At 41.5% G+C, this 13,083-nt stretch overlaps 1 protein-coding gene across 8 annotated transcripts in view; it reads right to left on the bottom strand.

Moving 5' to 3' along the window:
- The window catches only part of gli2a (GLI family zinc finger 2a), a 357,210-nt gene that overhangs the window by 154,601 nt on the left and 189,526 nt on the right, over positions 1-13,083 (bottom strand). For 6 of the 8 annotated variants that reach the window (XM_041200500.1, XM_041200501.1, XM_041200499.1 and 3 more), the window contains one exon: positions 9,421-9,669. The exons of 1 other annotated variant lie outside the window; for it this stretch is intronic. In XM_041200500.1, coding sequence (XP_041056434.1) covers positions 9,421-9,669 — 249 coding nt within the window. Of the gene's footprint in view, positions 1-9,420; positions 9,670-13,083 lie in introns of those variants that run through there. One more of the 8 variants, XM_041200508.1, reaches the window with a different exon arrangement.

Raw genomic sequence — 13,083 nt, 5'->3', positions numbered from 1 at the left:
CTGAAGCAAAGTATTTATTCAACTCCTCTGCCATTTCCTGATTCCCCATTATTATTTCCCCAGCCTCATTCTCTAAGGAGCCTATGTTGACTTTGACCTCTCTCTTCCTTTTTATACATTTAAAGAAGCTCTTACTGTCCATCTTCATATTGCTTGCTAGTTTACCCTCAAAGTTTATTTTCTCCCTCTTTATTATTTTTTGGTCATCTTTTGTTGGTTTTTAAAACTTTCCCAATCCTCTAGTTTACCACTAATCTTTGCCACATTGTATGTTTATTCTTTCAATTTGATACTATCCTTAACCTCCTTGGTTAACCATGGTTGGTTTGTCTCCTTCCTAGAATCCTTCATCCTCACTGGGATATATCCTTGTGGTGAGTCATGAACTATTTTCTTAAATGTCTGACATTGTTCATCAACTGTGTTTTCTGCCAAACTCCAGCCAACTCTGCTCTCATTCCTTTGTAATTACCCTTATTTAAGTTCAGCAGAGTTGTTTCTAATCCAAGTTTCTCACTCTCAAACTGAAAACTAAATTCTACCACGTTATGGTCACTGTTTCCTCAGGGATCTTTTACTCTGAGGTAATTTATTAAACTTGCCTCATTACACATTACCAGATCCAAAATAGCCTGATCCCTGGTTGGATCCACAACATATTGTTCTCGGAAACTGTCCCGAATTCACGATGAATTCTTGCTCGTGGCTGTCCCTGCCAATTTGATTTTCCCAATCTACATGAGGATTAAATTCACCATGATTAATATACTTCTGTTTTCACATGCCCTCATTATCGCCTGATTTATTCTCTGTCCTACAGTATTACTACTGTTAGGGGGCCTATAAACTGCTCCCACCAGTGTCTTCTTCCCCTTGTTATTTCTTACCTCCACCCATGTGGATTCTACATCTTCCGATCCAAGATCATTTCTTGCTATCGTACTTATTCCATCTCATACTAACAAAGCTACCCCACCACCCTTTCCCTCCTGCCTGTCCTTATGAAAAGTCACATACCCCTGAATATTTGGATCCCAGCTTTGATCTCCTTGTAACCATGTCTCCGTAATGGCTATAAGTTCAGACTCATTAACCTCTATTTGTGCCGTTAATTCATTTATTTTGTTCCAAATACTACATGCATTTAAATAAGGAGCCATTAATTTTGCCTTTTTACTATTTTTACTCCCTCTGACCCTATTTGCTGCTTTTAGTTTTTATGTTTGTACACTCTGTCCCTTCCTGTCACACTTTGGTATCATTACCTAAATAGCTGCCCTGCAAAGCTGCCATATCTTTTGTAAGTCTATTATCCCCTCTACCGAACCCTCTCCTGCTCTATTTAGGTTAAAGCACTCTCTTTACGTACTGAAATGTCTAGATTATATGGAATCCTTGAGATTATGCTGTGAGAATGTTACTGTGCAGAGGCTTAACATACTTTCCTGAAATCACTAAAATGCTTTTATAGCAGAAATATTAGCCTCATTACTTCATACACCAAAGAAACATCATAAAACTGGTTTAAACGTTTGTAGACTCAATCACATGGCGCAATTTGAAGGCAGTATTGTTTTAAAGTCAATATTTAATACCTTTATTTTTGTCTTCATTATTTTCCTGCTCCCTGGGGCTGTAGCTTTGTAATTACTTGTTTGTGCACCAGAGGGAGCCTAGTCATGGAGGTAATTTTGTTTTCATGACTTAAGATGTTGGATCAATTGGTGAGAAACCAATTGTTCGATCAAAGAACTGGCATGTCCATCTTTGAAGAGGAATAATTTCTCTGCAATGTTACTTGAACAAATGTTCCACAAGAAAGCATTTATTCACCAGCTGGCAGGGCCAAGTGGGTGCTCTGGTTCCAGTTCTCAGTCTATGCCACCTCGTAACTGGCAGTCAGACAGGAATGCTTCCCAGCTGTTCAAAACTGCACAGAATTATTACAGATTAAGTAGGCCATTTTGCCCATTTTAGTGCATCCACTCAGAATTACTCCCCACATTGCAGCTTCCCAATTGTTTCTGAAGTGATTTCCAGCTTTTCCACTTCCATGACTCTGGCTTATCCTCTCAGGTCGAGGACCTGATTTTGCTCAGAACAACGGGCTTAGGTCAAGAACTTGCTAAGATTAAGATAGGCAGCGGTGGGGGGGGGGGGGGGGGGGGGGGGGGGGGGGTGAGGGGGAAAAGGGTGGGTTTGGGATTAATATGTGGGAGAATCATCTTTCATTTCACCTTGGCTGGAAAATTAGGGTTCATATTGGGCTACACGTACATAAAGACGCTAGTCCTCCAGTAGCTTGCCCAGGGTGAAGTCTTTTGACAGCATCACTGCCAAGCAGCCAGCGTGACACGAGTGCTTGTTGGTGATCCAAGGTCAGTTATCATAGAAATGTAGAAAGTTACATTGCAGGTGGAGGCCATTCAGCTGATCATGCCTGTGCTGGCTCTTTGAAAGGGCAGTTGTGTTAAGACCATACAAGTAGTCGTGAAATTCATTGGGAGAGACAAGCAAATTGACTTTTCTCCTCTGCACAGAGGAGTATCATTCCAGAAAGTGCATTTACTAACTGAGAAAGTGGAAAGAGGGAGGAGGGCATGGTAGGGGAATGAAGCAAATCATTTGTAAAACATATTTATTGGCTTGCTTTTTGCATAGTTCCATTATACAGTGTGGCATCAGCTAGCTCTCCTCTGCGAATATCAGGCACTTACTGACCCCTGCGTAACCATGGCTTCACTCCCCCTGCCTACCCCACACTACTAATATCTCAAGCACCATATCTGTCATCTTGGAACCCTCCCTCTCTGCCGTGGTGTTCTACTTCACAAGTTTTAAGTTGTAGCAATATTATTCGGTGCAGCTTCTTTTCAAAAAGGGACAGACTGCCTTTAAGAACAAAAGACTGGCTGGACCACTTGCTGTCAACAGAACCCAGCTGAGCACAGAGGCAGCCAGCAGTGTAGCCTGACCCTAAAAACATGCTGCCCACCTGCAATGGAACTCGTGGTCCTGAAAAACAGGTTAAGCCAATTTTTAGCCCCAAAATCTGCACGTATTCAGAGCACATCCATCTGCTTGACCTCAGGTTGATTTCTGCATTTTTGACAGAATTGACATTTTTAAAAATAAAAGGGGTTTGAAGCTGTCAAGTAAGGAATCTTCATCGAGACGCAGAAGTTTTATATACCCACTCCCCGGATTCATAGGATATCACTGATTGCTGTGCTATGTTTTCTTACAAGATCAACTCCTTGTTTTTCAGCCTTTATCTGCTAGACCAACACAAAAAAAAAGCCGCAGTATTTATAATCTTGCTTCAAAAAAAAAGGTACGAGAAAGTGGCAAGGCCGAATCCGCAGTGCCAAAGGTCCACTCTTCCAAAAAGTACTCTGCTAATCTGCCAATTGCAACATAAATAAAACTTGACAACAAATAACACAAGGACAGACTACAGAAAAGAGCCAAGTGGGACCCAAATGTGGTCATGTTACTTAGATAAACACATAGACTCCTACATCAATTTTTCAGAAACCAGCAAATCCCATTTACTTGAAAAAAAATAACATTTTTATGCCATCTGTAAGGCCTTTTCAAAAGAGCTGGAGTCACAACAATTCTGCACAGCGTTTGATATGTACTTTGACTTCCAGGGAAGATATGAACCAGATGCCTGGTGCTGTTAGTTTTAAGGAACTCCCTTCTCATTAATCTGGGAATTTGTTTCATAAAATGGATACTGCAAGACCTTTCTGATCCTACTACCAGACAGCTAGAAATGTATCATAGCCTTTCCACCGCCGGCCCCCCTCACACTCCCCTGGTTCCTTCCCCCTCCCCCTCACCCCACCGTCACCAATTTTCCTGCCCGGCTCTCCAGCGCGCCTTGAGACGATGCTGCTGAGTAATAGGTGCGATTTATTTTAAGTGGGTAACACCGCCACCTTAAACAGCAGAGAGAGGAATTTCAGTGGAATGCTTTTATCCCACAGGATCTTCTCAAAGCCACACCGACTCTTGCTGGCATTCGGTTCAATGAGTGTTGGTTTCTCGCACCTTGTCCAATGATCGATTCACTGTGTGCCAGCAGGCGCAGACATTGACAATGAGGGCACCGCACCCGGGCCGGTCCTTGTTCTGATGATCTGACGATAGGCACTGGGTAATGATCCAGTGTGCGCATCCAGGCTGATCCTCATTTCTTGAGGCCAGGGTGCTGAGGATAATTGTACCGTCACAATTGTTGGCCTGGCTGAGATTAGTTAGCCTCAGCGTACCAACAATCAAACCTAGATCACGTGGGGCTCATTAGCTCGCTAGGCATTCAGCAATCAATGGATCTGGTAAAATTATATTTTAATGGGGGGGCTGTCCAATTAACTTGGAGCACCTTACTGCTGCTCAGTCCTATGAATGCCCCAAAATAAACCTCGACTTGCGCACAAGAGGCAACCTAGCTACATGTTTACTCCTAAATGCTGGAGGGATTGGAGGTTTCTTGTGGTGGTCACTTTACTGATCATTCATCTCATCTCCAGTTACAGTCAAACTCAACACATTCCTGAAAATGACGTCCACTGAAGAGACTTCGCCGCTTGGCAAGATCCCTTAACCACACCAATCTGTTCTATGAGGGGGAGGTGAACTGATGGTGTCCACAGGATTACTGGAAGAAACCCATCACCTACAAGATCAATAATAACAATACTCAGTTTTTGTTTGCCCGGATTATTTTGACTGATCAGTTTGAGGGGTGTGTCTGTTGGGGGGTTTATTTGGTGGGCAGTGCCTGGGTGTACTCAGTACCTGAGTGTTACAGTAAAGTTTTACAACATCTAATTAATCAACTGTCATCCCACAGGCGCAGAGAACTAGAGTTTTGCAAAACAACCTTCCCAAATTTAAAACACTCAACAATGTGGGGTGGGGGGAATGCATGGGAGGGATGGCATGGGATGGGGATTTAAAGAAGTACTGTTGCAATAAAGATACTAATTGCACCACAAATGTTTTGTGGCTTTCTGCTAGCTAGATGATGAGATTCATCGACAGCGCTGCATTTCTTAAGAACACTGAAAACTGAGAGTAGGCTTTCATTCAAATAAGCAGCATTGCTTTCATTATAATGACACAAACAAAATAAGATCAACATCAAGATCCAGTCGGAAAACATAATTATGAACAGATCCACTTAGCAATCCTTCTAATTAAAGAACAAAATCCTGATGTTGGGATGGAAAGTTTGCCAAGAAAGGCAGGAATTCCAATCGATCATATCACATTTACCAAACTACTTTATTTTGGTGTAATTAAACCCAATTAAAGATGTTTCTGTGAATATGATACTTGAACCACAAGAATGCAGACCCATTCGTGACTACTCACAACCTCCGAGGATTGGGTTTCAGTGAGTGTTTCAATCCTTTCAGTGTTGTAAACCACATCCAGGCAAATGAAGAATAAAGCTCATCTCCAACTCCATCAATGAAGATATTCTCTGACCATATTCTCCCATGGAGAACGCTGTGAGTATAGGAGGGTGAAGGGAAACTATCGGGTCCTGCAACTGGTCATTGACACATCACCAATCAAGTTCTGTGGAAAAAAGACAAGAGTTCTGGGCCTAAATGGGCCTCTGCAAACCAAGAAATCGAGACTGAAATCATGCTGTGGGGTACTGGCAAACAACCACTTAACGCTGCCATTTGAAATTCCTCTCTGCTCTTTTTCGGACTGGTTCCTGGGATGAGGGGATTATCCTACGAGGAGAGACTGAGTATATTCACTGGAGTTTCAGAAGACCGAGGAATGATCTAACTGAAATGTAATAAAATTCTCAAGTGGTTTGACTGGGTGAACGCTGAGAAAATGTTTCCCTCCGGCTGGGGAATCTGAAACATATAAGGGGTTGGCCATTTAGGACTGAGACGAGGAGAAATTTCTTCACTCAAAGGGTTGTGAATCTTTGGAATTCTTCAGTGCAGGGAGCAGTGAATGCTCAGTTTTTGACTATATTCAAGGCATTTTTTGGGAAACTAAGGGAATTAAGGGATATGGTGATAGTGCAGGGAGGTGGAGTTGAAGTAGGAAATCAGCCATAATCTTACTGAATAGTGAAGCAGGCTCCAAAGACAAAATGGCCTACTTCTATTTCTTATGTTTTTTTGTTTAGTGCAAATCATTAACCAATTTGTTTATTAAACAGTTTAACTCCTCTGCTAAATTAGCAGGGAGAGGAATTTTGGACAAATGCATTTGCAAACTGGGATCCCACAGTTTTATGTCAGGATCAGTGTGTTTAATTTTACATGGGAGTCCATTTGCTTTTGTCTTAATTTTTTTTGTATATGAAACCAAAGGACTCATTCCTGGAACACTGCACAGTACAGTAATCAGTCTCCTCCTGTGATTATTGCCCTCTCAATCTCCTGCTGTTCGCAATTGGAAAATTAACTACCCACATTGGTAATTTATATTAGAGGAAAAAGAAAGTCAGGTTATATTTAAAATGCTATACCTAAAAAAAAGCAACTTCAATAATGTATTTTAAGAACTGCTCCTTCATAAATGGATTGTCGGACCCTAAAATCGCTGCAGCAGCAATCTGACGACTTGTGAACATCGTTCACCAGCGTTACTCCTACTGGAGCAACTGGTACCTTTATGGTAAAAATTAAACACCAAATCAGAGAGAGAGAGAGAGAGAGAGAGACTGGGTTCCAGACATCCATTCAACCCTGAGTCCTTGGTTATAAGAATTACAGCGAAGATTCAGTCTACTAAATAATTATACGTTATATGCCAAAGCAATTTTACAAGTTTTTTTCAACCACTGATTACTCCTAAAAATAAGGACAATCATTTTAAAATGTGAATTTCTTTCTAACTGCATTTCTTTTGCATATAGCACTTGTTTATGTTGTTTCTTTCAGTTTTCCACTTCTCACTTGTCAGTTTTATCCTCACCATCACCTTCTGCTTCTAATGTACCTTCTCACCTTTTAGCATGCTTCCTTTGCACATCAATGTATATCAGTGCATTGGACACTTTATTGATGATTTCTTTGTGACTCATCTTTTCCCACTAGGCCTGAATCTCTGTTTACTCCCCCATTAACAAATGCTTTTAAAAAATATTATTTCATGGGATGGAAGCATCGCTGGTAAGCTTAGCAATTTGTTGCCCATTCCTAATTGCCCTTGAGAAGGTGGTGGTGAGCTGCCTTCTTGAACCACTGCAGTCCACAAGGTGTAGGTACACCCACAGTGCTGTTAGGGAGTTCCAGGATTTTGACCCAGCAACAGTGAAGCAACAGGGATATTGTTCCAAGTTAGGATGGTGTGCGATTTGGAGGGCAACTTGCAGGTGGTATTCCCATGGGTTTTGCTGCCGTTGTCCTCCTAGGTGATTGGGATGTTAAGTTTGGAAGGTGCTGTCAAATGAGGTTTGACAAGTTGTTGCAGCGCACCTTGCATATGGTACACACTGCTGTCACTGTGCATTGGTGTTGGAGGGAGTGAACATTTAAGGTAGTGGGTGGGCTGCTTTTTCCTGGATGGTGTTGAGCTTCTTGAATACTGTTGGCACTGCATTCATTCAGGCAAGTGGGGAGTGTTCCATCACACTCCTGACTTGTGCCCTGTATATGGTGGACGGGCTTTGGGGAGTCAGAGGTGAGTTACTCGCCACAGAATTCCCAGCCTCTAAAATACTGATGCTCATTTTTCTAAATTGAGGGCAAAGCATCCATTTGGTTGGAAACTGGAAAACACAGAAAGCATGTTTGGACTTTCTCAGTATAATCCAGGACCTGGCAGAGAAGATTAAGTAAAAGAGAACATCATCCATAACTTAGAACAAGGTAGCCTGAGCCACAAGTCAAATTCTGAAGGAATGCACTTTTCTATTTTAAAATGAAACACATGGAGATGTTCATTCAAGGTCCACAAGAAGAATTGGCAAGTGAGGAATATTATGCAATATTTATTTACATGTAACATAATTTGACTAGAGTCAGAAGGAAATACTGCTTTACAAAAACTAGCCTGTTGAATTCAAACTAATGAGTTACGTGATAGTTATCGTCTGGGACATTTTGTAACTTGCTGAAAGAGTTCACTGCACATGCTATTTCTGGAACTTAGAAGGGGAGAAAGTTAATAACACTTATTTTTATTGATAACTCACAGAAACGCCTCATTGTGCTTGATCCTTTGGGATCTGTAATGGGATATTACTATACTTGATCTTATGAAATGAGCAACCTAATTGTATTTGTTCTCTGGAAATTAATTGAAGGACAGAACTGTATATGTTCCTTTGGAAGTCTTGGAGGGAACAAATTGCACTTAATCCCTTGGAACCTCATGGAAAAAACAACTATTACTGGTTAAGTTAAGTAACTCACAGAAACTCACTTTACTTTACCTTCCTACCTTCCTTAATGTTGAAAGGACAGAATCATCTTACTGTACTTCCTCCTTCAGAAGTCAGAAAAAAAGCCATATGTAGTTCATTTCACAATGTAGTGAACCACATTATGTGCCTTCAAAGTGCAGTCATAATTATATTTTTCCTGGAACATATACTATAAGTACTTCTAAAACATTAAGATAAAAAAAAAACACTTGGCCTGTAAATGAAAATCTGTCAGTCCTACTAGCTTTCTATTCCCATCATAAGATTCTGTTCTTTCCACCTTAGGGAACCATTTCTCATTCAGCTTACCTGAAACACTGCAACTTCTCTGCTACCACAACAGCTATTCTGCTGTGATTCCTGGCTTTCCACATTACTGAACGTAAACGAAAGTTTCTACCTTTTCCACTTTCTTCTTAATCTTGAAAAGTTCAAGGAACAAGTTCATCTTCGAGTCAAAGACAAACACAGTGCCAATTAGTTTCCCCTTGATGTGTCAAAAGGATAATAAAGTAATTGGCCATACTTATCCAGTCTCTTCCAAGACATCACTCAAATGTCTTCAGATAGTCCCTGCAGATCTTGCCCCTGCTCTGGGTTAAGATACCTTTGACCTCTAACCATCCTATAATAAATTACATCTAGAGTTGAGAAATATCCCATCAAAGGTATCTACTGACCTGCCCCTATGGAAACATGCCATTTCCCAACATAAAGCAGACACCGGCAGCATGCAGATGTTTAACATGGAATGACAGAGTCACTGTTTAATGTGAATGATTTCATCAGATAAGTGGTCAGATAGATATTTTTTAAAAGCTACAATGATACAAGGCAATGATGGACCAAACAAACATAAGTGACGCTCCAGGTCTCAAAAAAATAAGTGACTTTTCTGACTCATTTACTATTTTACATGATCTGGTGGAACTATTCCCCCCTCTGAGGGGCACTTTCCGTGTAAAACAGAAATGAGTAGCAGATGTGTGGATACGTACAATAGCGTTGGTCCATGTAGCCATTTCGGGGGTCCACTGACAAACAGACTGCCCGGTAGGGAGTTTGCTGCTCGGCTAAATGTGGCAGTGAGCCCAAAGAGTTCTTGATTTTTGAGGAAGAGCTAGAGTCTTCACTGGAGCTGCACGGCTCTTCAGTTATCTTGCAATAGGACTGCCCTGTCCCGTGTGGCCGCATTGAGATTGCATTCCTGCGCTCTCTTACATAGTCAGGCCAGGGGCTTTCGACTTCTGTATGGAGGAAGGAGAAACAACAAAACTTTTACCTGCTATTAATGCATCTACATTAAAACTTAAGCAATGTCCCATTTACTCCAATGTCCTCATATTATTATTATAAATCCACCTTTTTTTCCCTTTTAAAATAAACTCAACACTTTTCCCACACCCTTTCCACCCTGGAATGTTTGATTTATATCCACACTCTTGGTTGAAGAATGGATTTGAAACATTATTCTTGTAATTAAAATTAGACGGTTTGCAACATAGAGTTAGCATTATGAATTATAAGTGTAACAATCCACAATGACATTCACATCCTATACATGTGTTAAGAAATTTGCAATGAAGGTTATTCTCTTCACCTTTGAGCATCCACAATTGATTGAGCTTAAATAATTTCTCTTTACTTTGTATAATTACAAGGTGTGAAGTTCAGAGGGATTATTTGCATTTCTCCAAATAGAGTTTGTAATTGTTCCCAAAAGCACAATCAATCATTGATCTATTTAATTAAGCTAAAAAAAAATTAAAAGCAAATTTTGTGTGTCTGCAAGTATGCGTGCCTGCGTGGAGGACCCTGTCCCACTGAAGTCCGGGATCCTGTCCAATAGAGACACGGGATCAGGACCCTGTCCAATAGAGACACGGGATCAGGACAGTATCCAATACAGATCTGGGATCACGACCCTGTCTAACAGAGGTCCGGGATCAGGATCAGTCCAATAGAGGCGCGGGGTTAGGACTGTAGCTTTCCTTTCTGTGCATGCAAGGGAGACCAAGTAAATATGATGGAAAGGAGGAAGGAATTAACGGGGAAAGAGGTAATTTTACTTCAGAAAGCTAACAGTAAAATCAGTGCATTTATAAAACTTACAGTTCCTCAGCCGCTTCAACAAATTTCAATCCATCGCCAAAAGTTAGAAACAAGGGGGCAGGAAAGTACACATTTCTAATTCCCGACCTCCAACAGGCAGAGCCGAAATAAAACAACAGTTCAACAGTGCAGCGCGACAGAAATAGCAGAGAAGTCAAGTTTACCTTATCAGATAGTGAGATATGTCTGAATTTCCTTGGCAGGCACCAGTAAGCTTGGGGAGCTATCAGTCTATAACTTCCACTGCCCCCACCACACCACCCCCCCCCCACCCAAAAAAAACAGCGAATTACTGCGGCGCGTAAAATAGATCCACAACTGCCTGCCCAGCAGTGAGCTGGATATGAACGGTACAAGCGTGTTCTGCCATTGATCTATTTTGTTCTGGGTTGTTCTACACTTTCCGTTACTATAAGTTCCCTGTGGGTATTGGAGCTCGAGCAGAAATATATCACTGTGCAGGAGAGAGAGGAGGGGAACAAAAATTGAACATCACAGCCCCACCAAATCTAAATGCCACCCCCCCCCCCCAAAAAAAAACAGGTACAGTCCTGCAGGGATAGAGACACTGATCATTTTAGCTTCTGAAATTTCAAACACTCTCCTGGCCCCAGGCAGCTAGATCTCTCCAAAACTGGCACGAAGCAAGCGTTTAATCCAAATTCTGTGCCCTTTTTAATTTCCCCCTCTCTACACTTAAAACAATTATTTAACGCTTCTGCCACCAGGAAGATATCCATGCGTCTTTTTTTTTTAAATAATAAAACAAATTCTTGGAAGATAGTCAATCAACTGAAAGGTAGCACATCTGCAAAAAAAAATCTTACAATTTATAAAAATTGTCATGAAAATGAGTTCAGTACTCACTGGGATGGGTTTCGCCATGAGTTTATACTGGGAGGCAGTGGTGGAATTTGAGTACACAAAGTCCTGTCTGAAACCTGCGCAAAGCCTTTGAATGGTCGGACAGCTTTTCAAATGCTACCCAGAACAATGAACCCATTTCAATCCGAAGCTTTTTTTTCTCCTCCTCTGAGTGATTAACATTCAGCCCCATGCCCTCAGTAAAAGGCGAGTTATTCTCCAGTTAAAGGTTTCGGAGGAGCAGAGGGTCAGGTGGCTAATCATTAAATCAAACTCCTGTCAGCCCCTCACAATTACACCGGCTGAAAGGAAAGGGTTTATTGCACCAGTTTATGCAGAATAAATAACTTTACAAAACATTCGCCGGAATTTTTTTTTAAAAGGGGGGGGGGTCAACAATGCCATCAATTACAAGGGAAACTTCTTACAAACTCCTCTGGCTGCATTGCGCTTGGCTGTGGCACGTTTTGCAGCTAAAGTTTAGTTTTCCAAACAGTGTCTTTCCCATCCCCCCCCCCTCCCCTCCTCTCCTCCCCTCCTTTCCTTGCAGTAAAGGCCACAGCTGTAGCACTCGGGCAACGCGCAATCTGCTCCTCAGTGCGATCCCAGCCCAGTTCCCAACCCACCTCCCTCTTTACTGCTCATCATTTCAGCAGCGGTTTAGATGCACAATACCCAAATTCTCAATAGGAGAACTCAGCCGTGAAAAAAAAATCACTTGTTCTCTTCCCATCCCCAATGAAAAGAAGCCCAAGGAATTCTTAAAATGGTTTCTTCAGAAAGCCCTGGTGCAAGTTGCAGTCGGGAGCTCAATTTGAACTAGCTGAACAAGACGTTTAGAAGAAAAAGAGACTGGTTTACCCCTCCTGAAATAATGACTCTTAACTTTCCCTCATCATCCCCATCTCTATTCATTTCTAAGCAGGAGAGTATTGCCACTGGAGTATTTACAAATCCCTGCCAAGATACAGTCAAAAAGTGAAACAGCCTTTGGTCACAAGTCCATGTGAATCTGAAGAAACAAAAGGACACATGTAGCTCCATTCCAGCACACTCTAGCATTCAGTTTGGGGGGGGGGAGGTGGGGGTGCAGTTCGAGTTTTCAAGGAAGCCCTGCTCTCTATACTTGGGGCTAACTACATCATGCACAGGCCTCATTGAGATGTAAGCTAATATTGTTAAAAGACCTAAACTGTGAATGCATGTACAAAGCCCATCAGCAAACTGCAATATTGATCTTTGCACAGTCTGAGAGAATGCCTTAGTGGACTCAACGAGTTTGGACAAATACTTGTATTGCTGTTGCCTCTCTCTTAAGAGTTTGTCGAGATGGCACTTCAGTGCTTCCCTGGAAGTGCACCTCGAGACCCCTGCAATCCATCAAAGAATGCAAATGGGAAGCCAGACAAAAACAGACAGACAGCGGCGTGTTAAATAACACTGCAGCCGCAAAGAGGAGTGCTTCCTTGAGAATGATTGCTATGCACACAGTTAGAAGAAATCCCCGGTCACCATTCATGTTGATGACAAACCAAAGTGATAACTAAGAGTAGAACAAATATAAAGTGCAACTAACTGACAAAATAAACCTCAGGAATTAAAGTGTTTACAAAACAAAAATAAGCAATTAGAATTCTTCCCAGGGCAAATACATAATATAAAGTAAAAATTATATTTTTTTAAAA

Source organism: Carcharodon carcharias, chromosome 12 (genome assembly GCF_017639515.1).
Source record: "Carcharodon carcharias isolate sCarCar2 chromosome 12, sCarCar2.pri, whole genome shotgun sequence".
NCBI classification, from domain to species: Eukaryota; Metazoa; Chordata; class Chondrichthyes; order Lamniformes; family Lamnidae; genus Carcharodon; species Carcharodon carcharias.
The sequence above is the reverse complement of the archived record's forward strand: the minus strand, read 5'-3'. Positions and strand labels throughout refer to the sequence as shown.